Source organism: Colius striatus, chromosome 11 (assembly GCF_028858725.1).
Source record: "Colius striatus isolate bColStr4 chromosome 11, bColStr4.1.hap1, whole genome shotgun sequence".
NCBI lineage: Eukaryota > Metazoa > Chordata > Aves > Coliiformes > Coliidae > Colius > Colius striatus.
Window position 1 is genome coordinate 14,190,416 of NC_084769.1, and position 27,110 is coordinate 14,217,525.

At 40.1% G+C, this 27,110-nt stretch overlaps 1 protein-coding gene across 4 annotated transcripts in view; it reads right to left on the bottom strand.

Annotated features, from left to right (window-relative positions):
• Positions 1-19,720, bottom strand: part of EPB41L5 (erythrocyte membrane protein band 4.1 like 5) — a 61,318-nt gene extending 41,598 nt beyond the window's left edge. For 2 of the 4 annotated variants that reach the window (XM_062004469.1, XM_062004467.1), the window contains exons 1-5: positions 18,816-18,911; positions 18,251-18,435; positions 7,976-8,080; positions 2,931-2,973; positions 1,729-1,807 (exon numbers count right to left, since the gene is read on the bottom strand). In XM_062004469.1, coding sequence (XP_061860453.1) covers positions 1,729-1,807; positions 2,931-2,973; positions 7,976-8,080; positions 18,251-18,435; positions 18,816-18,849 — 446 coding nt within the window. In that variant the 5' untranslated portion in view covers positions 18,850-18,911. Of the gene's footprint in view, positions 1-1,728; positions 1,808-2,930; positions 2,974-7,975; positions 8,081-18,250; positions 18,436-18,815; positions 18,913-19,396 lie in introns of those variants that run through there. The other 2 variants (XM_062004466.1, XM_062004465.1) reach the window with 2 other exon arrangements.
• Between the last annotated feature and the right edge of the window lie 7,390 nt (positions 19,721-27,110).

Sequence of the window (27,110 nt, forward strand, 5' to 3'; positions counted from 1 at the left end):
GATGGTATCCAGTTTGAATTCTATGACAGATGAATTGAAGCCTTACACACAAAAGATGATGCTTCTGTTCCAATGTGTGCCTGTGTCTCCTCATACTTCCATCCTACAAGCTCCCTTGAAAATCCACAAATACTTTGCCAAACAATGTGTTATCCAAAGCCTTTTGAACACTCGCCCCTACATGGAGAATAAATTTGTTTAGTTCTGACCCTAGATATGAAAAGAATGAGCACAGGCCCCCAGTGTACACTGGGTGTGAGCAATCTCTGCTTATCAGCCACATAACACTTGCAAACAATTCAAGCATACTTCCCATGTTTAGGCTGCATTACATGACCTCTGACTGGTGGAATCTGATGGGAAGCTGGCAGAAAATGTGAGCAAACTGCACCTGGGGAAGCTGAAAAGTGGCTCCAGCTGGGTATCCTGCTGCACAGTGAAAAGGCAGAAGGCTAGGAAAGTCCCTGCTAGTGACACCTATAACCCATAGCAGAGGTCCCCTTCCCACTGCTTCTTTAAGGCTTAAAATTGTCTGGAGATAGAAGAAAGACTTGCTGCTCTCCTGTTCTGGGGAATTAGCTAAGCAGACAGACAGGGTTTAAAAGCCCTCAGGTTTCAGGTCTGCCCTGATAAAACCTGTATAGCAAGGTCTGACTGGCGGAACTCAGGATGGATGAAAATGTTACAGACACAGGTCAGATTTTTTTCTATGGTTACTGTTTTTAAAGACAGTTCAATATTTATTCAGTGGAGCTAAAATAGTCTTCCCAGGTCAGCAGGAAAGCATTGAAGAAGAGCAGCTATAACAGACTATTACCACACATAAGCATGAAGGCGCACATGGTACATATGGCTGTGAGAGGTAATGCTACTATAATCTTCCTGGTAGCACTCCTAGGGATTTGGCTAAAGTACAGATGTAAGATCCACACACAAACCCAAACAACAAACAAATGCACTTCATGCTCTCACAAATTACTGAGGGTATGAAAAATCTACAGCTATCAAGAAAACACAACAATTTTGTTTTCTCTCCAAAATGGATCACCAGCAGCAATGACAATACAAAGAAACTTTGCCTTTTACAACATTTATACTACTGACAGATGTCTGGTTGTGTTCTCTTCCAAAGTACCCCAAGTATGGCTCTGTCCAACAAGGAATGCAACATTATGAACAGATCTGTGAAATGCTCACCTGATACTACAATCCTACACATGTAGTACTATCAGCTGACATCTCAGAGCAGTACTACAATACTATTTTCCCTTTCTGTAAGCTTTGCAAAGACCACAGAAGTAATGAAACATTAACTCAATTTATTTTTGCCAAAGAGAAGCTCTAACTTGCAATTCAGTGCTTTTCTGCCTAAAGAGACAGGATGACTGCATACAGTTGAAACTAAATGCAGCTTAAGATGAATAAAGAGGAATGATATCTGTTCTCTTCAGTAAAAAACTCCGTCCCTTGTGTATAAGCCACTCAAGATCACTCGCCAGAATTGCCTAATGACAAATGGTGCATCAAGGAACACAGTAAATGCATAGACCTCTTCATATGAAAGCTCATTTATTTCATGAGAGCTACATTGGAAACCTTTACAAAAATTCAAGTAAGTAGCCCTAAGGAATTCTCAAAACCATCATGCAACTGTTTAAATAAATAGCACATAAACATTTTCCTGGACTTACGTGGGTACCTCCCTCTCTCACCAAATCCCCCTCTTACCTTGTTAGCTCTTCACGTAGATTGTTGGGCTCTGATGAGTAAAACTTTACACGAAAATGCAGACAATATGGTGGGCCAACTGCAAAGCAGAATTCATTCAAGACAGGAGTAACAGTTACTGGATGAGACATTTTAAATTTCTTGGTTTTTATTACAAAGAATCACACCACAGAACTTGGCTGAAATTGGTTCTGCCCTACCACAGCATCTTAAAGCAGGAATTCCTTTGTGACAAGGAAATGCATGAAAAACATCAAGGCAAAAGGACGCTTCAATATACACACAAAATAGTTGTATATGTTACAAGTCAATCCAACAGTCATACCACATGAAGTTGACTTGTCCTGCCAAGAGTACAGGCATCTAGGTTAATCCCTATATTTAAGGACTCTATGCATCACCAAGAAAGCTGTGCATGTTGGCTCTGCAGTTGACCAAATCTCCTGAGACTCTACTGGTCTCTAATACCTTCTCAGGGCTCCGTGAAACACCCACTGCTGACAGCTCAGGCCCCTTTATTCCACGTGAGTTTAGACATATTTTAGGGTATCTGACAGACCCTTATGTGTAAGAACCATCTTTTCTGGAAACCAAAGAGTTAACTCAGCAAAAGGATGGATTAACAGTTCTTTAAAAATGTGCAGTGGTCTGCTGATTCTTGCATTTGACAGGAGGAATTTTCTCTCTCTCAATGCTTCCAAAACCTCTGTTGTATTAACACAGCACCACAAATCCCTGAAGACTTCCCACGGCGCAGGGCAAGGAAGCAGCTAAACAAAAATCAGCAGATGTCATGGCACCACTGAAACAATCAGGCCCCACTAAACCCTTGTGCAGCAGGTAAGGACTTGGCGGACTGAGCACAGATTTGGGCATTCAGGACTGCCTCAAGGGATGGAGGCTCCAAGACAAGTATTTCTATGGTCAGGATAACATGCTAGAACACTAAAACATCTTCAGCTGCCTTTACTCCATTTAAACTGTAATTAATGAGCCTATAACATGTTTAATTAAGAATATTAGACTAAAGTAATACAAGTTGGAGTGGGAAGAGGTCATTAAACAATCAGCAGCACTATACTGGGTTTTTGCCATCCGGTCTTGTCACCCCTCACTGGACACTGCTTCCCCTGTCCCTTTCAGCTCTCCCTACCTGCTGCATGTTCAATGAGAGCCCAAGAGAAAAATGAAATGACACTTACTTTTAACTTGCTTTTTAATGCTTTTTGTGTTGTCCAACCAATGCTGAAAAAGAAATTAATTCCATTGAATTACCAATAAAGAAATCTCACGGAAAGAATAATAAAAAAAAGACAGACATCATTTAGTGAAGCTGATCTTAGAATAACAAGTGGTTCATTAAAACAATTTAATCCAAATATTTCACAATTCACAGCTTCCTCCATGCTTGTTGAAGAACCTTTCACTTTGTAACGTAAAACATGAGTTTTGAACAACAGAAACATCCTGTAGTACCTTATTTAATGCCAATGTTCAATACAATATTATCTGTTTGGGTTTTTTTTTAATAAAAAAGGTACTGATAAACCACTTTAATTATTAAAAATCTTTAATAATTAAACAAACAAATAAACCCTTAATTCACATGTTAGTAGGTCAGCCAATGCCACAGAAGAATAAATCATAGCTGGAGACTCTGGCATTCAGTTGTGTGTGGTGTTTACTCAGGGTGGAGAGAGACAAAATAAATATTGTTGACTTTCGGGCATTATGTCTAGGTGACTCAAGTGTGGTAAGAGTAAAGCTGTCCGAAAGTAAGGGTCAGCTCTACCTAATTGTCCAAAATCTATTCATAGGTGACATTTTAGCAACAGTCACATGGGAGGGCAGAAGTTAATGCCTCACCTACTAATGATAATTGTAAGCTACACACTAGATGTGAAGCCAAAATAATGGCTTCACTTCTACTGTGTACAATAGCATGTGAAAAATAAGCTACAGATGGCAGGTTGAGAGAAACAACTACACGTGTATGTTATGCTCCCCAAAATAATTGCATATACTCCCACTGCTGAAGAGTTTATACCAGAAATAGAAGATAGAGCTGGAAAGCTAAAACAGCTAGCGGTAGAGATCTACTTCCAAGAGTTGTGCATGGTGAACAGCTCCGTCCTCCAGAGGTGGTGACTCAGTTAAACAGTAAACACCAGCACCCTACTCAACATAATTGCACTGACTCAATAGCCAGAGCAAAACTACCTCGCACACCACGTCCTGCACGGGTCACAACGCCCAGGTAACACCACTTCATTGGATCAATCCCAAATTTCACCTTGCAATTAATATAAATGAATTATATACTTAGCCACACTCCTTCAGCGAAACTACACGCCATGAAGTTCACAATGGGCCTCATGGAGGACAGAAAAGCAACAGGAGTATGAGAAAGAACCGGTATTTTCAGGTTGCAATGCCAAGTGCAAACACATTCCTGTCTTCAGAGCAGCCCTGCCTTCTGCAGAGAGTGTGTAAAGTCAGCCTGTAATACAGCCAGGATATGCAGTGATTGATATACTAGCTGCAGACCAGAAGAGATGAACCATCTACTGCTGCTGTGCCCACAGTTGAAAATTATCTCATTACCTATGAAAAAAAAGTAGCTACAAAAAGCTATCTGGAAAAGTGTCTGATATATTTTTAAAATCAAGCAGGAAGCGTAATGAAGATGGAAGCAAATATTTACATCAACTCTGCTTACACTAACAGTGACACAGAGTTCAGCACCTTTTTTTGTTTTGTTTAAGAAAATTATATCCTCACCCTTCCTATTCCTAAGTCCACTTGCTGTAAGACAAAATTTACTTACTCCTTCCTCCAGCACAAAAACATACAAACTACTCATTTGGAGGCCTGCAGGTGATTTAGATAGAGGAATGGCAAATAGAGCCACTTCTAGCTCCAGGACTGGCTGTGCACGTCTGTTTCATCTCCCTCCTGTTTTCTCTCATCTCCTCCACATTCCATGGGAAGGCAGCTGAGAGGCCCGCGACAGGCACTGATAATCAGCGTTCTGCTCGGCTCGGCTCTCACCACAGCTGCCTAAGAGAGCTGCAGCTGGATGGCAAGGGTGTGCGTGGAAAACAGGCAACAGAACTGCTTTTAAATGGAGGGGGAAAAAACCAAACCAAAGCAAAGCAAAAAAACCCAATACATGGACACATACAGACGTCAGGAAACTTAAGATTTATTCCAAGCGATTAAAATGGAATTCAAGTGGACCTGGCAAAATGTTTACATTTTCAAGAGAGGTCTGCTCAGAGTCTACTGCTGAAATCCAGAGAGTTGGCTAACTAAAAAGCGGTATGAACAACAGACTGCAGGGAGCACTGGAAACCCTTGCTAGAACAGTTTGCTGCATCAGAAATATAAACAACTCAACAACACACACACACATCCCAACCTCTCCCCAAACCCAGCAACATTTCACGATGGTAAAGTAAATTAAGTTTTTATTAAGACGGTGAGATTAAAACTGGTCCCTTCCTTTTAGGAATGAATGGGTGCATACTTAGTGCAATGCTATACAAATAACTTTCAGCATTAAGCAGCTCATTAGATAGAACTGCCAGAGGAACAAACCAACCTGTCAATACAATTCCATTAGGAAGAACAAATACTTGATGCTTGCAATCTGTAGGTTAGAATTAGAAATTTGCCACCCATTATTTAATGCCTCCTTAACTGGAAATGCCTCTCCAGCATTGCTGGAAGAAAAGGCAAATAGCCCAACACCTTCATAGCAATCTTCATCTTTTGTGTCACTGGACAGCTGTTTGTTGGCAGCCTGAATAGAACTTCCTCAATAACAGCCTGTTCCCTTGGCTTCCAGACCAAGTCTAACATATGGTGGACACCATAGTTATTGCAAATAACTCCTTTTGCTATCTTCTTGACAGGGTGAGAGAGAGGAATCTATTCCTAAACATCAGACTACCAATGATCACAAAAATCACATGAAAATTACAATTCTTTCACCTCACTAATTGTTTCAAGAACTTCTTTAAAGTTACTATTTGAATCCTAAAATCCAAAATGTCAGGGTTTATATTATCTGCGTTTCCCCCATTCCCCAGCACATCCCAAACTCAAGCACCTAACTACTAATCACCTCAGCAGCTCAGAAGAACAAAAAAAGCTATCCTTCAGTTGTTCAAAGTGAATTTATTGAAAATTCATTTGTACTTAATTTAACAAAAATTCTCATTTTTGTTATTTAACTACATGTTGCTAGTTTGCCAGTGTTTTTATACCATCAGGTGCAACTAGTAAAACAATATACTCAGATTTAAATTGGATATCAGAAAGATTATCCCCTCCAGAGCCAGTGGACAGTTCTGTCTACAGCAAGGGACTGGATTCTTACACTGTTTATTTAACAGGTCTACTGAATAATCTTTGACAAGTCATTTGATTAGTCCTTGTCTTTGTTTCCAGTTGCAGATTAGGTTTCTGCTAGAATGTGCCAGCTTCTCTTTGGAAGAATGGCTGCCATCACAACAGTTCTTCATTGTTTAAAGCAATTATCTCTGGCTGTTGTGTTCAGCTCTTCTGGCAAAATGCAATCTTTTCTGCTTGTTATACAGAGTATATCATTAAAGCCCAGTTTAAACAGATTGTTATCTCTACTGCTCTGCCTCTTTTCAGTCACACATAGTTAAGAAAAGGAAGCAAACTAAGTTTGAAAAGGCTTGTACCTGGTAGACTGTGCAGTACCAACTACTCAATCAGGTGCTGTCTGGACTGGAAGTAACAATTTGCTGGACAAAGGCAAGCCATGAGCCATCGGTGAGGCACAAAAGATTAACTCTTATTTCCCCCGGTTTCAAGAAGAGATTACATTTGCTAATGGAACAGTAAGAGAAAAGTTTACCATACAGATAATTTCACCGGACACAACTAACTCTCTGTGAACTCTTAGGAGATGGGAATACTTAGAAGCCTCACGGCAGAAATTGAATTAGGATACCTAAAACATATAGATTGGGGTTTTTTTCCTGAAGCAAAAATATAAATACAATAGAGTAATTTACCATTAATACTCCACATCCTTGACTGCACATGCTTAACACAGCTAACATGATTTTCATATTTATAAAACAGTATGCAGGGGTCTGTTTTCTATTTTCTCTTGGTAAGAGGTATGCATGGTTCTGAATGACATCTCTCTATTAATGTAACAGTCTCTTTCTCCTTAAACTTCTGCAGGAGGTTTAAGACCAAGTTCACTCACAGAAGTGAAGGAATATAGGTCATTGCTTCCATCTCGTATGCTGACCTCAAAAAATTCAAGTATTTAGCTCAGGAGCACTGTCTGCTTCCACTCTGCCATCGTATTCATGAAATAACTCTGAAGTGGACTTGAAACACAGAAACAGGTTCATAGATCTAACAAATAAGGCTGACATACACAGTATGAAAATCCAGATCTCATTCTAGCTGGGGGTGCTGAGACAAGAGAAAACTAAGCTACAGGTTGAAGCTACAGAGATGCAAGGCAGTGACAAAATTTGTCTAACATCTCACTTAACTTGCAGCTATCCTTGTGGACAGGATTAAGTACTTGGCCATAAGAAGTATCTGTATAAAACTGCATAGCCCACAAGTGAAAGAACTGTGGTTGCTGCTGACAAATGATGCTCTGCTGCTGTTTTTGCAAGCAGCCACATTTTTACAACAAACTTCAAAAACTCAGGCTTGCAGGAACCTTCTACTCCAACTGTCTGTTACACACAAATACATGTATATCCTCTCAAAAACTTCTAGTTTCAGGTGTGAATCTTAACTGATTTAAGCAAATCAAAGGCATACCCTTCTCGCCAAGATCATCTCCCAGCAGACACTAACAAGGTGACTTGGTGAGGAGAAAGTTGATGGCATTGGCAAAAGAAAACTTTCTCCATTCTGTAGAACAACAAAGGGCCAAGCACACACTCTAGTTCTGCCCCTTCCTGCATGACCACCATCAGAATTTCCACATGACAGGCCAGGCCCTGAAGTCCTAACAGCCTGCCTAAGGACAATGGAAGGTGTAACAGGAACAAGTGAAAGAGGAGAAAGGAAGACAATAGTACTGTAACACATTGAGAGTGCTCAAGGTGGAATTAAACTTGGGATCCCTAACACATCACAAAGCCTATGCACAAAACTCAAAAAGGCAGTTTTGTCAATATTAAGATTTAACTTTTAGACTGTTACTTAAAAACAATAAAATACCATTGCTACTCACCGCCACTTGTGCAGAATCCATGAACCTTAATCCAAAGTAGTCACTTTCTATAAGGTCCAGATGATACATGATCTGTTCAAACAGGAGCTGGCCTTTGGCTTTTTTCTGAAAATATAAAAGGATTTAATACTTGTCAGGTGGATTGATAGTAGCATCTCTCTTCTTTCTAGACGTATCTTATATTGTAATTCCAAAAGTAAGAGAATCCCAAAATTAAGCTTCTGAAAACATAACATGGAAATGATTTCTTTTCTCTCATATTTTCTGATGTCTGTTTTTTTGAAAGGCAAATGTACACCCCACAAGAAGTACACATAATATTCTTAAAGGACTTGGAAAATGTCAACACTGACACAAAACTGAGTGTTAAAACATCTTTATCCCTGTCCCTTCTAAGCTTTCCTTCCCAGAATTCAGTAGAAGTGGAACCACATTCAGTACAATTACAAAGACTAGTGCACTGGAACATTTTTAGAGCAAAGTACAGCAAATTGATCAAGAATTTACTACGGTATCTAGGCTGTTTTGAAGCAGGTAGCAAAATAGCATTCCATTAGCCAATGCTTTTAATAACTAACAGGAAACAGCCTGGGACACAACTTAAACAGTACTTAGATAACACATTTACAAAACAAAGTTCATAAAACTCACCTGCAGGTGCAAAAAGCCACTGCATATGTTCATATATCATTTATGAAAAAAACTTAGCTCTGGCCCCAAGTAAACACCATTTTTATAGTGATGATCTAAAAATTTAAACAGTTTTTTAAAGAGAACACACATAAATAGCACTGGGCAGTTTCTACACAACATATATTTTTCATGCTATGACCTCCTTCACAGTAGTACACTGAAAAGAAGGCTTAACAATAATAGCTGAGGTGCCTAAAAGTACTAAAAACATATTCATAAATTAGCAGATCAGAGTACAAGCCATAGTGTTGAAAAGAAATATTTTTGAATGCAAAGAAAAGTGGAAGGGATTTATGCTTACTCTGCAAGCAATTTAAGGGTTTCTCTATTTCCATAATGCTATCATCTTACAATCTTTAATCTCAATATTTACACATTCACAACTTCAGAAATGAGCTAACTTTCTAAGCATATTTTACAATAAGTTACTAATTAGGAGATTTAGTCCACCCCTCAAAATTCCTCGATAGACAGAATCATTCTTCTCAGAAATAACCTGGTTTAATCATCAACTCATATCCATGTAAGAAAAGCAACATGCATAATTTTTGCCACCTTCCTTTACCCTGATCTTCAAGTATTTTACATTAAACTTATCAATCCTAATAACTGGTATACTCTATGCTTTAGCTAAATCCAAAATAACATTTTGCAGCCCAAAATAAAGTCTCAGAAAAGTCTGCAAAGTGAACCTGCCTAAGCAAGTTCTTACACAGTTACTTTATTCCAAGTACTGGAAGAAGCAGACAACTTCATATATATATAGAGCATCTACAAAATGTTGCATCATGAAAATGCTGAGATGCAGACCTCAAATTCACTCAAAGCAAGTTTTTTCTGTTGACTACAAGCAAAAGTGCTTCTCAGGCAATAGCAGATTTATTAAACACCTGCAAGACTCTTAAAAGAAGCCTAAAGCCAAATCACCTACATGTAATACCACACATTTCTTCCACTATTCGAGTATGTAGTCACTTCCTCGAAAGAGCAAGGCATTGATCTGTTGACATTATCCCTCAGCACTGGATACCTTCTGCTTAAACAGTAAGACATACTAATACAAATGAAATAATTCAGCATTTACAACAGCAGAACTAGAAAAAAGTTCTATTTTGCATGACACCTCCCGCATCTTGCCTAAAACTAGAGGAAAATCTCCCCTTATTGGGCAGAACATTTTCGATCCTTCCCAATGCCTCAGTAAGTCATTTCTTGAAACTAATTAACCAGTTATCGCTGTCAAATCCCCTCCTGGTGACAGACAATGGAGCATTTGAAACTGGAATTACCTCTCTCAGACTACTAACAGTACCAATTCATGTACTCTCTCACACTACCAACAATCAAAACTCATTATTGTTTAAACTTCTGCAGTGTCAAATTAGTTTCAGAGCATGTTCACCTTTATGTAATCTCAGCAAAGAACTCCAAGACCCAGTGGATCCAGAACGACTAGCGTAGGAGAAAGTCCCTGAAGAATAGCAGTGAAGTGGCTGTGGAAAGATTTGCAGAGCTACTGGTTGTTTTCTGACTTAAATCACCAAGGCTGTCAACATGGAATTAATTATGGAGTGCTTTCCATGTCACTTAAATCATCGGGTATTTGAATTTGGTTTGAGGCAGCAAAAGTTTCACATGTGCTTTTATGTTAAATTATTTCTTAAAGCTTTACTAAAGTTCTTCCATCTTATATTTAAACAAGTGGCTGTTAAAAAAGGTGTTGCTTTGTAACAGGTTAATCTTTATGAATCAAAATGAATTTCCCTACACTCAATAAAACTGTGATCTCAAGTGTTTTCCAAAGACACAGTGGAGATACACTTCTATTACATTTGCTGGTGAGAAGTTAACCTTAACTTAGTAGTGGCAACATTCAATTTAAATGAAATTTTTATCCCACTGCTACTCTATGTTGGTTTTTTTTCCCTCCTTTCCATTTTTGTTCTTTTTTTTCCTTGCAGCAGAGCTCAGATTACCCTCTAAGGACAAATATTTGCAAGCTGCTTAATGGTTACCAATGAGCTATTAACAACTCACAAGCAGTCCAGTCAGTGGCTGGTCCTCTCTTCAGGGCACAAATTAAACTCCTTACGGGTTTCTAATTCTGTAAAACCTGACTCCTTGATTTACACAGTTTGCTACACTCTGAGGGAAGCAACAGCAAACATCTCACTGCAGGACAATCAACAGCTTATTTAAAAATAAATCATTTTTATAGGGCAGGCCATCTAGTGGTTTTGCCCCACTTTGGAATGACATAAAAGCATCTTTTGACCACTTTGGTATAAATCGTGCTCCCCCCCCCCCCCCCCCCCCGCACCCCTCAAAGGGAAGGAATGCTCCCAAGCATGTCCTAATGATATCTTGTAGTGCTCTTAATTGCAATTGCTAGCTGAGTAGGCATTACGAAGGCTGGATTCAGCCCCAGCAGCTCAACAGCAAGGATGGGTAAAGTCAGCTAGGGGTTCACCTCAGCAGGCTGCTCTGTCCCTTCACTGCTGGGATGAGGTGAGACTGAGATATCTACCTTGGCCCAAGCATCTGTCACTGCCTAAAAACAGAGAGGTAGTATAGTTATCCTCTTAGAGGTAAAGGTATGTTCATTTAAAAGAAAGAGCCAACAACTCCATGCTCTCCAACTTGCCCATCTGACGTACAAGCCACTGTCCATACTAGCAACAGCACTGGTGAAGGACATGGGCTAACTACAGCTGGGGATGAGACCCTTGTGCCAGGCAAGTACCATCTGAATGGCTCACTTCTTAAGGCATTTCTAAGGATTTTAGTCACAGTCAAGTACTTCAAACTTATAAAACTCAAAAAAACCCAAAATAAAACAAAAAAATAGCCTTCTGCTCTTCTTTTCTTTGTGATGGAAAGGAGGTCCCTACACAAGATGAACTCAGAAAAAAAGAGATTAATAGGCTTTACTTTCATGGCACTTATTAGCCATTGTGTCTCTTTGTACAGCCTTGCGCAGCTGTACAAATGATTATGTTAATATTGCTTATTAACAATAATTAACAGTAACTGTTGCCTTCAGTAGCTACCGAAATGCAAAAATCTCTCTTCCTGGCTTTTGTCAACTCATTAGGAGGTTTACCACTCATATCCATACCAGTTTCCTAAGAAAGACCCTACTTACCCCTCAGAGAAGCTAGGGATCCCTAGTTAGGATTTACAGCTACCCACTTGCTAAGATGTCACCTCTGCATGTTTGCAGACCACAGCAGTGTGGGAGCAGATGATGAGCCTGTCCATTTTTTATGAAGTTAATCCTCATTCTCCCAAACGACATGGTGCAAAAAAAAATTAAGCCATGAGAAAGCTCCAACGGTGAGCTTTAAAGAAAACATATTTAATCTGAGTATCTTGAAAACATCACCTATAGTTAACAGCATTATTTGTATCACCCTTATCTTCTTACATCTTTAAGTACTGACCTACAAATGGAGCTGCTCCTCTCCTCAAACTCTAAGCATCAGTCTTTCAAATAACTTTTCCAAAGTCCCCAGTTAATTTTCTCCTTCGTCTTAAGATGCCATTGGCAGCAAAACACCAGTTCTGCTTTTCTCTCTGATTCATCCCCAGCCTTTGACAACATGGACCATAAAATCTTGCAGGACTTTGTAAAAAGCCCTGCAGGCTGAAAGGCTGTGGAGAATAATTTCTACCCTAAAAGACAGAGTTTATCAATTCTTTTATTTACCTGATCTCTTCCAGATGTAGCAAGATAAGCATTTGAGATTAACCTTTTGTTCTGTCATTAACTGTATGTTTACCAGGATACTGCACAGATGGATTTTAATGTACTGTGCTCAGGGTTATTGACCCTATACATAAAAAAGACAAAGATCCAAAGCATTCATACTTGTCAGTTTACTTTGCCAGAAGTCTCTTATTTTTCCTCTCCCAGAAAAGTTTACAATCTCTGGTTAAACATTTGATTTCATCCACTCCTGAACCTACTTCCTCATGTTCTTTCCAATACAGAACAGACCCATACTACTTATCCAGCATTAAGGTCCAGAGAAGAAATACCTCCCACCTGTATACTCTCAAACATTTCACTTTTAATTTGCTGTTCCACCTGAAGGTTTCTTGGGAACAATCTGGTTAACCAAGGCATCAGAGTCAGTTTTCTTGACTGAGCTCTTTACAGGCACAGTTTGGCAGGAAAGCAGGGCCTCAGACAAAATTCCCTGTTATGCTGCAAGTGAGGAATGCTGAACCTTTGGGCAACTAAACCAGCCTGCAGCACTGTCCCCAGAAACACAGCAGGCCAAACTGATTACTGATAGCAGCAGCACCTCACTTCCAACTGCTCCCTTCTTCCCTTTACAGCTGCGCCAGGACATCCTGCATGGCAGCAGGCCCAAACTGTTCACCTGCCGCTAACCCAAAGCGACTGCACCGCCTGTATGACTCAGTGCAGTCAGTCTGTGATCCTGCTCCTCCTTCCAAAGTGCTGAAACCACTCAGCATGTACTATATATATATATATATATATATAATTTACTATATTTGCCCTACATTCCATCGCAATCTGCCCTTACATCTGGCACCTCAGGAAGCACTGGATCAACCTGCATTATGGCCTGGGCCCGCTTACACCACACAGACAGCACCTCTACTTTGCAACACTCTGGTTGGGATTGCCAGTATCAGTCCCTTAAAGGCCTTCCAGTAGTTGAAATAGTCAAAAAAGCATTTCAATGGTTTAAGAGAAAGACAACATGCAAAAAGTTTTGATTCAAAACTTTATAGTCCTAACTCATGCACACAGGCATATGTGTATTTAGTCATTACTTTTGTCAGCTGATACTCATTCTGAAAATTTAAAAGTCAGTCTTGAACACTTTGAGCACTCATTTTATTCAAAGACTGATTTTCCAGTACTTTTACCTAGATTTTCTTTTTAAGCAGCATCTGTGCCACAGAGAGCATTCCATATTCCATATTTCCCACTACAAATATTCATAGAGTAGCCACAAATATTCTAGAAGCTTTAAAAAAATAAACTAAAAAACCAGAGTGGATTACTAAAAACAACTATCACAATACATCTCTGATCTCATAGTCGGACCAACACAGATCATCTCCCTCCCCACAAAAGCCATCAGCACTCGTTAACAGTTTGCTGGCAATGTTTTTGGCATTCTAGACAATTTCTTAACTTTCTTGAAAATAATCACTACAAATACAGTCCTTTTTATCTTATTTTGCAAGCATTTACTCAAAAAACTGTTAACAGCTTTGCTAATTCCTGCTGTTCCACAGAGTTCTTGGACTGGTTTATATAAGATCTTGTTTTAATGATATTTCATTATAATAAGGACAAAAACATCCCATTTTGCAGTCTCCATATTAAATTTCATGCATGCATAAGTAAGGAATATTCTAAGATGAAAAACTACTTGGAGAGCATTCACTCTCGTAATTCACATTTTTTTACTTTAAGCCAACAGGAAGCTTTTGCTTAAAACTTCAGTTGCACGCACAGAAACTGGAATACAATTAATGCTCGATTATCCATGAGAAGATTATGTAAATTGTGGGTTAAGCAGGGTCAGGATTTTTTACCAAAACATCCGTGGCTGCCACACAGTTCAGATGCTATAAGACATTCTATGCTTCTGTAAGACACCATCCTTACCACCTGCTGCTATTGTAAGGCTGACCTTGCTCCCTCACAGAAAGCTATTAACTTCTTTTTGAAAGTGCATATTCCAAGTGTATTCTTATAATTTAATTTACATTGTTTATCTTACCTTTTTTTTCCTGTGATCTAGGTTAACTTTTCCTTCTCTCAATTATTACTATGGATAGCACAGAATTGACTATTTATCCACAAATATTCAATTTTTATATATTTTAATTTAAAAACCCTCTGGAGTTATCTAGTATTTGAAACAGCGCTTTACTTGAAAAACTGTTGACAAACATTTTTTGTTCACAGGTAATTTCTAAGCTATTGATGACTCCAATTAAAAACTGCTTGCAAAGAAAAGTACTACTGTGGCACCCTCCCCAACTGTGACCACCAGAAGAGCCAGGATTCTGGCTGTTGAGGGGTTCCCAGGGAGCCCAGACTGAGCTCACAGGAGTCTTCAGGGACCAAACCAGGGCTGTTCATGGCTTTTGAGCCGTTGGGAATTCCAGAGGTGCAGTGGGGGAAGACTCAGTTTAGTCTTGCATAGAAACAGGATTAAGATAGGGAATGTCAGCAAAACAAGAGTTCTTGTCCTCTCACTGCTCCTACCACTAAGCAAACATTTCCACCCACAGACTGTAAACAGTTAGAAGAAAAAGAACAACCCAGCTTTTGTACAAGTTGAACTCAAGGTAAGCTAACAGTAGAACAGCGTGTATGATGAGCAACATCAAGAGCAGCCCTGGTCACTGACACCATGTATCTTATAAAAGCTTTTCATAGATAAAATAATAATAAGCTTCTTACTGTTTCACTAAGCACATGGTAAGTCTGAATCCCTGAATGCATTTGTACAAAGATAAAAAACTTTTAAAAAGTGGTAACAGATGAGGTCAAAACACGACTTTATTACCTGAGATGAAGGTGGGAAAAAAAAAAACACACACCTTTTGATCTGCCCCAAAAGAACGTTGATAACTCACATGAAGTTCATGCCTCCCATTTTGAACACAGCAAAGCGAGAGTAAATAGCAGACAACACTGACATTCTTCAGTCATTGACATGGCTAAGAACTAAGATTACTTAAAAAGTATCCAGTTTGTGTACTATGTAGGACTGTAGCTTTGATGAACATTTCAAGTCAGGCAATTTTGTAATGAAAAATAACAGAAGAAATAGAAAAGCAGATAGATTGAGTGGCTTGACAGACACTATAGATAAGATCAGTGGACAAAAACCAGAGTTACTCTCAAATTCTGGCTCTTTGTTTAATAAATTAAATCTCAGGCGCACCATGTACAACAAGTGCCTTCTGTCTCATCGTCAATGTTCATTTTAAAAAATCGGGTTTTGCTGTGTAAAACGTGTTTGGCTTACAGTGTAACACTCCCTGTGGTTGTTTCCCCTCCTGGAACCCCTTTTTAAGAATAAAAAATTAAACGGAAATTCAACCACCTCAGATTTAATGATATGAATGACCATTAACTCCAGAACACTCTTCTTTGAGTAGCAAATTCACTGCAAGGGTATTTGGCTCAAGGAGCATTTTAAACAAGCACAAGCCTGATACTGCTTCTAAATGCTTCTTCAACACATTTGGGGAGGCACATGGGGAACCAGATTGGAGAATCGCTCCAGCTGGAAAGCAGCATAACAAAATTATACTGATTATTTTCAGCCACAGCATTTTCTTGACTTAATTTACTGCCTGGCTGCCAAAAAACCTGTTTCTTCTGCCAAAGGGTATGTGAAAACAAGGACAAATGCAATAATGAAAGCAACATCTTTTCTTCCTGTGGCAGCAACAACTTATGCCACTGTAAAGTATTTACGTAGCCACGGATTAAAAAAAAAGTACACCATTCATTCCTCCCGAGATAACTCTTTGAGGGTGAACTAACCTGTTTGCTAAGTGATTCACTCTTAAGAAACTCTTTCTGGGTTTTGGTTTTTGTTGTTTTTAAAGAAATCAATCTCATAGAACTTAGGCAGACAATAGGACCATGCACAACTGAAGTGGCAGACCCGAGGGCACTTCTTTGAGCTAACAAGAATTCATTTTAAACCAAATCTACTGCTAAATTAACAGAATCAGTCTTGGAAAAGGCTTTAGGCTAAAGGAGAATAATAATTCTCACGGAAAGTTTCTGTAAAAGAAAAAAAATCTCTATATAAACACATTTGTTTTTAACTTAGCTTTAGACTTTGGAAAGCAACATTGTTTTGCCAGGATTTTGTACCCTCTAGTTTATCCCATCTCCCCGACATTTTTCCTACATCTCCTCTTTCAGTTAAGTCCAAACTACAAAGGATACAAGTGGAGACACAAGAACAAACTAAGGAGTTTGAAGTGAAACATTTACTCTAATTTATTGTATTTTAATCGCCAAAGGAACTGGTATACACCAGCCATTGACAATTCACTGTAATTACTGCATCTAACCATGTAGATTTAGCATATTTGTTTCTTGTAACTCATAACTTATACATCCACAGATATAGACTTATGTTGACTTATAAATTAAAAAAAAAAAAACAAGAACAAAAAAGTTTTCTCTAGAAATAGTTACTACTGGCACCCTGATCTAAGTTTTATAGTCCAGATGGCAGGTCACGACACCTCTTCAGGTTCAATCTATGCTTCTCAAACTCTTAGAAATGTTGTTAGAGGCGCCAGGAATTTGCCTACAGAGCCAACTCCAGCTCCAAAGATTACTGTTCTGGTTATGTGGGGACATCAATTTAAACTTGAGCACTTTTTAAGTATAACTCTTGCTACAAAGTGTTTGTGGGCATTCCTGGCCACAAATCAAACATCCTAGGCACTAAGCGGAACTAGATGTGTTCATTACATTGTTTCATATATGCACAATTAAGTTTTACTTCCCTCTATAAACGTCTGTCTGTACAGTCAGTACTCAAAGGTGCCAAACTATTTCTTTAACTCTAGATTACTTGAGGTTCTAGATATTGCAAGAGTTATTTCCTCTCATTATGTCAACACACTCAACGCTCCAAGTTGAGCCTTCCTTACACTACCTAAAGTTATAAACACTCTGGAATTGTACTTAAAATAATAAAGGTAGGAAAAAAAAGCTATTTCAAGAACAACTGCTGTACACACTCTTCCCAGACAGCAGCTCCAATATCAGCACAACTGCTACTACAGCCAAATCTGACACAACTAGTCAGAAAGTCCTGCAGACCCACAACCTCTCAAGTCACTAACTGTAACATATGGTAAAGGAAAAACAAAATCCATCTCTGCTATTGCTACTGTTCAGCCTGTTGGCCAAAACCAGGTATGTAATTCAGTAGAGCAGAACAGCCAAGTATATGCTAAGGGACCTTTAGAAATGTAAAACAACAGCTAACATCTCACTCCCAATAAAGCATTAAGTTACAAGGCAATCCTTGTTATACAATCTGCCCTGAGGAGAGGAAAGAAGTAGAATTCTCTTCCCCTCCTCTATCAAGTTAACATCAAAAACTTCATCCACTCCTTAACACAAATCAAAACAAACAAAACCAACACAGAAACTACTGCTAGTACTTCTGCTCATCCTTCCTCTTCAACAGACTGACAGCAAGAGATTTACTTTTCTCCTCAAGACACATACACAGCTTACTGAAAAGAGGATCCAGTTCACCTTTAAAATGTTACTGTTTCCAAGTTAAGCCATAGCACAACACTTGTGTTAACACACTAGGAAGCATTTAACGTATAAAGCCGAGTGATATCTAACTCTCTAGTTTCAGTGTTAACTGTTCCTTCAGTACCTTTTTATGACAAGTAACTTAGTGGTCGTGGAGTCACCAAGTCAGTTGCTACAACAAATAGATATGCCCTCACCTAACTTATAAACAACAAAGGACACAAACAAGTTGATACAAGAGCATTTGAAAACCAAACTTGTATCACTCGTACCGGTAAGTCCACGCTGACATCTGTTCCGTCCAGCAGGGCCACTCGGCAAGTAATGATGGATTTTGCATCCCCAGCTGCAGGGATGTGGGTTGCAGCTCTCTGGGCCTCTCTCAGCCGCTCCTTCTCTGCATGCTTACGCATAGACCGCCGTCCAAGGGTTCGACGGAAAAAGCTCAGCATCTTTGCTATGAAACACGAGATGGAGAAAGAATAAGTTATCATCAGCTTTTCACAGAAGAAAAGGGAAAAAAAATGCCTGAATTTAAAGTTCGCAGGAAACACCAGACTTGGATAAAGAACCGCTTGAGATTTAAACAGCTGTTACACTTGTTTGCATTTAAATACCCCTACACTCTTTAGCTACTTCGAAAAATACCTGCCTCAACCCTTGGATGGCACTTGGGGTGATTTGGGGGACAATATGAAAGCTTGTTAGGGAAAAACAAAACAGCGATCGTGTAGATCTATAATTAATTGCAATCTTTGGCTAATACAAAACACTAATGCACTCAGTAACGAGACGGTGATGTTGTCCCAAGTTGGAAAACAACTCATAACTACATACCACACCAGCAACTCTCTTGGCCGACACACTCCATCGCTCTCACCAAAAAAATAGATACACATGGCCTTTCCCGCCCCAGCACTGCGCTCGCAGACCTGCGACTGGCGCCGGGCCTCCCGAACACAGGCTGCTGGCCGAGAGGCTCCCGACCCCTGCGGCCGCGGCCGCGCCGCCGCTCAGCGGCACACACCCGGCGCCCGGTGACGAGCCGGCCCCGCGCCCCAGCGACCGCCCGGTTTGGTTTCCCCGACTGCAGCCCAGCCCGCGCGCACGGCGGTGCCCAACCGCCTCCCCGGGGCAGCCCCGGCCAGGAACGGCGCCCCGCACCGCTCCAACCCGCCCCCCTGCCCCTAGCCCACGCTGTCCGGGTGGCCCTGCCCTTACATAACGCCCCGACCCCGGCGTCAGCCTCAACCGCGGCCCGCGGCCCCACTCCCGCGCCGCCTCCCCGCGGCCTCGCCTCAGGGGTCGCGCCGCGCCCTCCCCCGCCGCGGTGGCGGCCGCTGGAGCTGGGGCACGGCGCCGCCGACCCTCCGTGTGGCGGCTGGCGACAGTCGCAGCGGGCTCCCCGCGCCTCTTACCTGGCTGGCTGGCGGGCGGCCCCGCGGCTCGGGCGGCGGGAGCGGCGGAGCCGGCGGCGGCGGGAGCGCGTCCCGGCGGCGGCTCCTCAGGGCCCTGGGGGCGGGCAGGGGGCGGCGGCGAGGGAGACCCCGGGAGGGGGCGGGCCTCGGAACATGGCGGAGCGATGTGGGAGGCCCTTAAACGGGCGACAACTCGCCCTCCCTTTCCTCTTCTCCCCGCTCCCTCACCTGGCGGCTTCCGCTGCTGCTTCCTCCCGCTCAGCCTAGAAGGGAAAATCGAGGCGAGAGAAGGCAGGGAAGGACGGCAGAGACTGGGATGGAGAGCGGCAGGCGCGGAGAGCACGCTTTCACGCCGAGCACCGGTGCCACCGCCCCTTTAAAGGGGCGGATACCAGCAGGGAAGGGGCGCCCCGGCCCCAGCCAGGTGGTTTCGCCCAGCGGAGGGCCGGCGCGGGGGGGCGGACGGGCTGCGGCGCGGCCCACGTGCTGCCCGGGGAGGGGGGCGGCAGGCAGCGCGACGTGAGCGCGGCGCCAGGAGCGGGACGGGCGGGACGGGGCAGGCCGGGGCTCCTCGCCGCCGCCCGGCCGTGTGAGCCTGCGGGACGGCTTACACCTTACCTCGGGAATTTTTGCCAGCACGTGGTGGAAGTGACCCTGAGGCAGGGCCGTCCAAGCCCTCGGCTCGGCGGCAGGGACGAGAAACCTCAGACTAACACGCTCGTAAACCATAAAGTTTAGATGAAAAAGGTCTCTCGAAACAGCCGCTACAAAGATAATTAGACAGGTAGCGAGTGCATGAAGCAGAACCACCCTAGCAACCCGCAGCGATGGTATTGAAAACACCGAAATCCGATTGTGATGATACAATGCAGTTTATTTTCTCGTGTCCTTTGAGAACACCAACTCCGTTTGTCCCAGCGATCCAGACTTTTGTAATTTTTCTTATACATTGCTCGAGCCCAAGGGGAAAAGCCCTGCTCAATGGCATTAGCAATTGCGAAGGGCTGCACCTCACTCTGTATTTTCTTTTAGAACACAAATACTAGCTTGAACACAAATAATTAAGATCTGCAAAGAAAACTCTAGGAAAGGCAACAGAAACTCTGCGAAGTATATTGCCAGCTAACAGTGACTGCTCTGGGTAAACAAGCTCCAAGCTCCAGACTCCTTCAAAGCCCCAGGATAAATTTGGAATCCAGCCAATGCAGCAGTCCAGGAAAGCAGACTCTCCCTTGTTACTGGGACTGCTTTTCTAATGGTAACAACCTTGCTGCACTGGCTATTGAGATCCCAGCTGACGTAAGCCCTCACTCACCTGCTAAGAGGAGGAACTGGCATCATGAAACATACATTAGTACATGGCAAAGACAAAATCAGCTCCAGTGTGTCAACACACTCTGAGCTAGCTTGACGTCATTTGCTGAAATGGAAAAAAAACCCCTCCAAAACTTGACAAGCAATTGCCAAAAAAGCAACAGAATGATTTTAATGTTACATGTCAATTTATCAGCACCTGTGTGTTGACAACAGAGCAATCCTCCAGCCACAAGAAGGAGAAAGGTAAGCTCAGGGCAAGGGTGAGATTCAGGTTCATGCCTGGTTATTTACTCAGAAACATACATCACAAAACAGGGGAATTTAGATACTCTTTATCAGAGGAGCAGGGACTGTCTTTGCTCTGGGTTGTCTGTCCTGAAATACATGTGGGAGTTTGCAATGAAGTTCCCAAAGAAAACATACAAAATGTTATTATATTTAAAGGGGTAAAGAAATTCACTTGGAGGTTTTCAAATATCCAATGAATTCAGTGCAGATCATCTAACTGATCACTTACACAACAAGGAGGCTGAGTTTTTGTGGAGATCTCCATCACATAAATAAGTCTCCTTGCCACTAAGTCTACACCAATTCAAATCTTCCCATTAGACAAAGCATTCTGAAGAATAACCTGATTCTTAGAGGTTGTCTCTAAATTTTCTGCCCATCTTTCATTGTTTCCTCAATTGAGCTCCTTTCCACACTGTCACTCACAAGCTCCCCCTTGTCACCACCAAGAACTCCGTTATTCCCAGCTTCCTTTATGTAGCTTCAGTGACATAAATATATTGGCTCATTTTTGCTCTTCCTACTTCACAGCAGCCTATTGCTACTCTTCATGTAATTAAGTCTACTCTTTGCTCACCATTTGCTACTCAGATATTGCCTAAATATATGTACATACAACTGTTATCTGTGACTTGTCTTCCATCTTTCTATTGCAGTTTAAATAAATCTCTTCCTACTTAATACCTCTTCTGTCTTCCGTTTCTGTCCTTTCCTTCCCAGTAGTTTATCTTTCTGTACTTCAAATCCAAACACCTCATTCTCACTTTCAAGTCCTACATTAATCAGCCAAATGAAGAACACAGGGGTCTCAGACTCTCATCCCTCCCTAGATCTTTGTCTTGTCTCTTAAGTCCTTTCATCATCTTTTCCTGCTTTTGCTTTGAACACCCCCACTCTTTTTGGCAGCAAATATCACAAGCTTCCATCTGGAATTTCTGTTCTTCACATCAGTATTCCTCATACTCTCAGTTTTGTGATCAGGCTGTAATCTCTACTGAATACCAACTCTACAACACTCACTGGACAAAAGGTAAATAGTTACTCTAGAGCAAAACCTACAATATACATTTTCCGGTTAAAAAACTTTGGCTGATACTATCCTGCTGTTTGAGTAACCCAGCAATTTCATTCCTGACAATCCAGCATCATCTTCTAAGTGCTCAGTGCACAGGGCTGTATTTGTGGCATACAATATCAAAAAGTAAAACACAAGATGAAGATGATCTGGCACCAGAAGCACATAAAAGTAGCAGAGCAAACCCAAATGTACAATAGCAAGAAGACAGCAAAAAAAAAAAAAATTAAACTTTAAATTACTAAAGCACATCTTTATTTGCAATTAAACAATTAAGATCCACAAGTAAACTATATATATATTTTCAAGTCTGTACCTAGACAACTATTTGTCAACTGAAATTAAATATATCCACAAAATATGCATAACAGCATTTTTTTTTCCACATAATAGAATGAAAGTTTACTTAAGACTAAAACAAGACTTGTTAAATGTTAATTAGCATAATTACCCTGGGAACTGCTGGTTTTCGGTAGAAGTTAGTGTATCATTTTAATGGCAAGAAATTTCATTTTATCAAAATGAGGACAAATACATAAGGCCCTTTAAAGCATACAGTAGCTGCAGTGACAGAAGCTGAATTTCTTTTCACATTGTCCAGTGTTAATCAGTTTCAAGTTGCCATCATTTTCAATTAACCACCCCGGCTGGTGGTTAGCCAAGATGTTGCATTTAGGTTTTGGTTTGTTTGTTTTTTTTCCCTTCTCCTAATGTGCTTTTAAACAAATTTATATGCAAAGGTCTACTTATGGGAAGAACCTTCCCATCCCCCCAGTATTAATAAAGGTACACAAGAATTAGTCTAAACAAAAAAGCTATTCAACTCTGAGATGATTTACTTCACACTTGCAGGCCATCTTTCAGCAGAACAAAACCGAGATGAAATTTAACAACTGAAAGCCACAGCTGGAAATGCAAATTAATTACCAGAAATAACTAGCAAAAAATATTGCCACCGATTGTTAATAACGATCTAAAGAATATTCTTCCCTTTGTATTTACATATAGTATAGCACCTGTTCCAGGAAAACCCCAAACCTTACACAAACAGTCCTGCCAGATCAGCTGCATAAAAGGGGATCACCCATAAATGAACCAAAACAAATGCAAAACAAATCTGGATACACTGGAAAAAATTAAACCTTTGTTTTCTTACCTAAGTTTTCTTGTAAGATTATTATGGGTTGTTACCATGGTGCCCCAATGTATTGAGATAATTGCACTGGATCATTTATAGTCTAGTCTTTGTGGATATATTCTAGTTAAAGAAAACAACAGCTTAATGTAAACTGTTTAACCCTTTCACTCATGTCTCAGGCCCTCGGCCTACGAGTAAAAGGGTGACAACTTCTTTAAACTTTGTTGTGCATTATCTTTAGTTATCAAAATTCAAATAAGTTAAGTAAAAACAAAAATACTGATTTCCAGGTAATTGATCTAACATTAAAAATAACGCTTAGCAGAAACCTTTACAGTAAACATAGCTAATTTGCAGCTAGCTGAGAGAGATCACAGAGATAAATTTACAAGTACCCCGTAGTTTCTACTAGCGCCTTTTTTTCCCCAAATGCAAACTTTATATTCTTTTTAAGACAAGAAAACTGAGATGATAGAATTATTAATATCTTTCTGAAAGTCCCTCAGAAGTACAGGAATAATTAACCAGAAAGGGTTGGAACCATAGAAAGCATTCATACCAGGGTGTAATCAAAATCATCTCTGTACAGAAACCCATAAAGCATCTCTCTCCAAATCCAATTTATTTTGTGTAATAGTTCAGTCAGTAGTAAGCATGAGATAAAGTGCTACTATTCAAACAACAAAACACTTGGAAAAAAATTACCCTTTTAAACATGTAAGCTTGCTAAATAGGAAATAACACAACCAACAAACTGTCAGCCAGCCCATGAAACCATAGGACAATAGATAATTTAGTGGCTTTTTTTCTTCTTCTTAAACAAGGCTACTCTTTCAAAGAAATCAAGAAGTTCAATGTTTTTTAATTGAAATTTTTAGATTTTTTTTTTTAAGTGATTTTATCTCTGATTTTTACTATTGAGCTCTCAATGAGCAAAACATGCCAAAGCCAACAGCCAATGCATCTGTTAATGCAGCTTATGCATCAGTTAAAAACTTGCAACTTAAGAAGCTACTACAAAGATGCACACTCATGGTAGTAACCAGCAGAAGTAAAATCCAGTGATAAATTGGCCTCCTTCCTAGACTGCTCAACACCTCTCCCTCCCACCCACCCCCCCCCACCAAAAAAAACCCAGATTGCTACAGCAGGATAACAGACTGCACAGAATAGTTGTACTGAAACAAACAATTTTCCCCTTGCAACAGCTTCTCAATCCCCAGTAATTATAATCCCTGCAATTTCATGCAAGATTCATGTCTAGTCAATGACTGTTTTTACCAGATTTTGATATTGGAACCTAGCACTAAAAGTAGAGATGGAATAGAGCTTTTCCAGTCTCAAGAGAAAAGGTATGTGCTTAAACTAGCAAATACACCCAGCCAACTGGGGACCTGAGATGTGAACTGCAATAAGACAAGTGACATCAGAGGGCACCATTCCTGTACTTTTCAAAACTCCAAATATGCTAAATTTTCATTTGGACCATAACCCAATCTCTCCCTTCATCCTCAGGGCTGACGGTCTTAAGACTGCCTGTACAGTGTATATTGGACAAGCTGCTTACACTTAGAAATGTAGAGTTTTTCATGCTAATTCCCTGAGCCATCAAACATCGCCCACACACCTGCACACACACTGCAGAAGCATAGAAATATGACATAAATCAGTCCCAGAGAGTCCCATAGTCCCTGGAGCTCCAACATCTCTAAGCCAGACCTTCCCTACCTCCCCCCTCCCTGGAGCAGTGCAACTGCAGCAGCTCCACTGCATTTTGGCCCTTCCACAGGCACCACAAAGCTTTTTGGAAGGTCTCCTTGGAAAATTGCCTGGTACACAGATTCCATAACAAATTTCTCATGTTCCTTGATCTCCCAACTGCTTTCTCACTCTTTCTTTAATAGATCATGTGCCAGACTGTAACAGGATATTCCAGAAGTGTTATTGCTTTATCTACACGGGACATAAGCTTTCAAGATTTAGTGGAGAAATGTGGAAGATACAATCAGCTAACATCAAATGTAGTGAGAAAGAAAAAAAAAAAATCAGGCTCTCTCCCTTTCATAACTGGCAGAGAACATATAAAAATAAAATGCATAAAAGCAGTATTTTACTGCTTAAGAGTTGCAAGTTACTTAAAATACCAAATGTTTCCAAATTCATGATAAAGGAATTCTTCAGCTCCCAGTTATCTGGTATATCTAAAGTAGTTTTTCTCAAAGTGGATTGGCTGACAACCTGTAGGTGGTTTATTAAACAATACCTGCATCTTATTTCATATCTATTAGAAATCAAAAATGCCCCTAAAACACTCAAAGTCCCCACTAGAGCCCCATGTCTTTCTACTAAAACAACCCCAAACAAATCCATTTTAAGCAAGAGATGGTAGTGGTAGTTTTCAATCTGAACCTGAAAGGAAAACAAAAGTCTTATCATTACACATTGGCACAAAATTGTCATAATATTGCTCTTATTTACAATGAAAACTTGTATTTTTTTAAACTGGATTTGTATAAGGGAAGTGTTACAAACATACTCTTTCCAACACCCACCCAACATTTTTCCTAATCAAATGGTATGAAAATAATTATTCATAAAATCCAACAGTCATAACACCAATCACGTATAGGTCTATAGGTCATTATGTCTGAAAGATACATTCATGTTTTGTACAGCATGAAACATAGAAAAACTTCTTTAAAAAACTCTTAAGGATGATACAGATCTTCATAACCCAAAGTAAAATATTTAGCAGTTTCGCTTTTTTTGGCCATATAAAAATATTTCAAAGGCCATTTATACCACAATAGGTAGAAACACTGGAATGAAATATTTACCGTGCAGAAAGGCTTCAATGCTTTTCTCTTTCTGAAGCAGTTTTTGGTTACCACTGTCCTGGCTTTGGAGAAGTCAAAAAGCCACTGAGTCACTGACGGCCAATTATCTAAGAATAGTTACTTTGTTCCCATTTTTTTTTCCCAGTGCAACTAGCTCATACACTACAAGTCAGCTTAAATCAGTGCACAGGAAGATTTTAAAAAGATCTATTATTCTTGCCTGTGTTTGTAATCAAAACAGTAATGATAGATGACCAATAAATATCCCACACTTAATTGCGGTATAAATAGGTCTTTCAAACTCAAACTGCTTTGGCAACTTTACATAAGAATATTTAAATACGTGACATACCAACACTATATAATGTTGCTATAAACTCCATTTCTGATTTCCCTCAGAAAAAAAGGGCAAATGCTATTTTAATTTACAACTTGAATATGAAGAAAATTTAACATAATGAATTATTTTAATTTTTTAGACATTAAGTGCTAAGTTTAAAATAACCTTCCAACTAACCAGCATCTCAGCTAATAATCTCATCACGTGGAAGTTAAAGCTTTTACTTTCCTAAAGAAGACTTTTGTTGCAAATGGCTTAAAATAAAACTGAGATTAAAGCTACCTTATTATTCTTTTTTCAGTTTAGCAGATCTAGAGATTCTTGTAAGATTCGTTTTTCATTGAGGGACAATATCGATTTAAGCATCAAATGTAGAAATATAAGTAACAGGGCCACAGGCCACCTAATATTTTTTTTTCTTTCTAAAAATATTTTAAACTCTGTCTTCCATTTGGCATTGTTGTTCACATGTGTTACCAAGTCATAAGCCAGGATTTCACTTCACCTGAATCCCTTTTCACTTTATAGTTCATAGCCGATCTCTTTCAAATGTCCATAGAACACAGTATATTACACAATATAATTCTTCAATAGTTAAAAATTATTAGGGTAGATCTTTCCATTTTAAGTCTATGCTCTATATAGCTTACCACAAAATTTTCTGGATAAACATTTTCAGCAAACCAATACAATAAATTAATACTTTTAAATATAGGGCA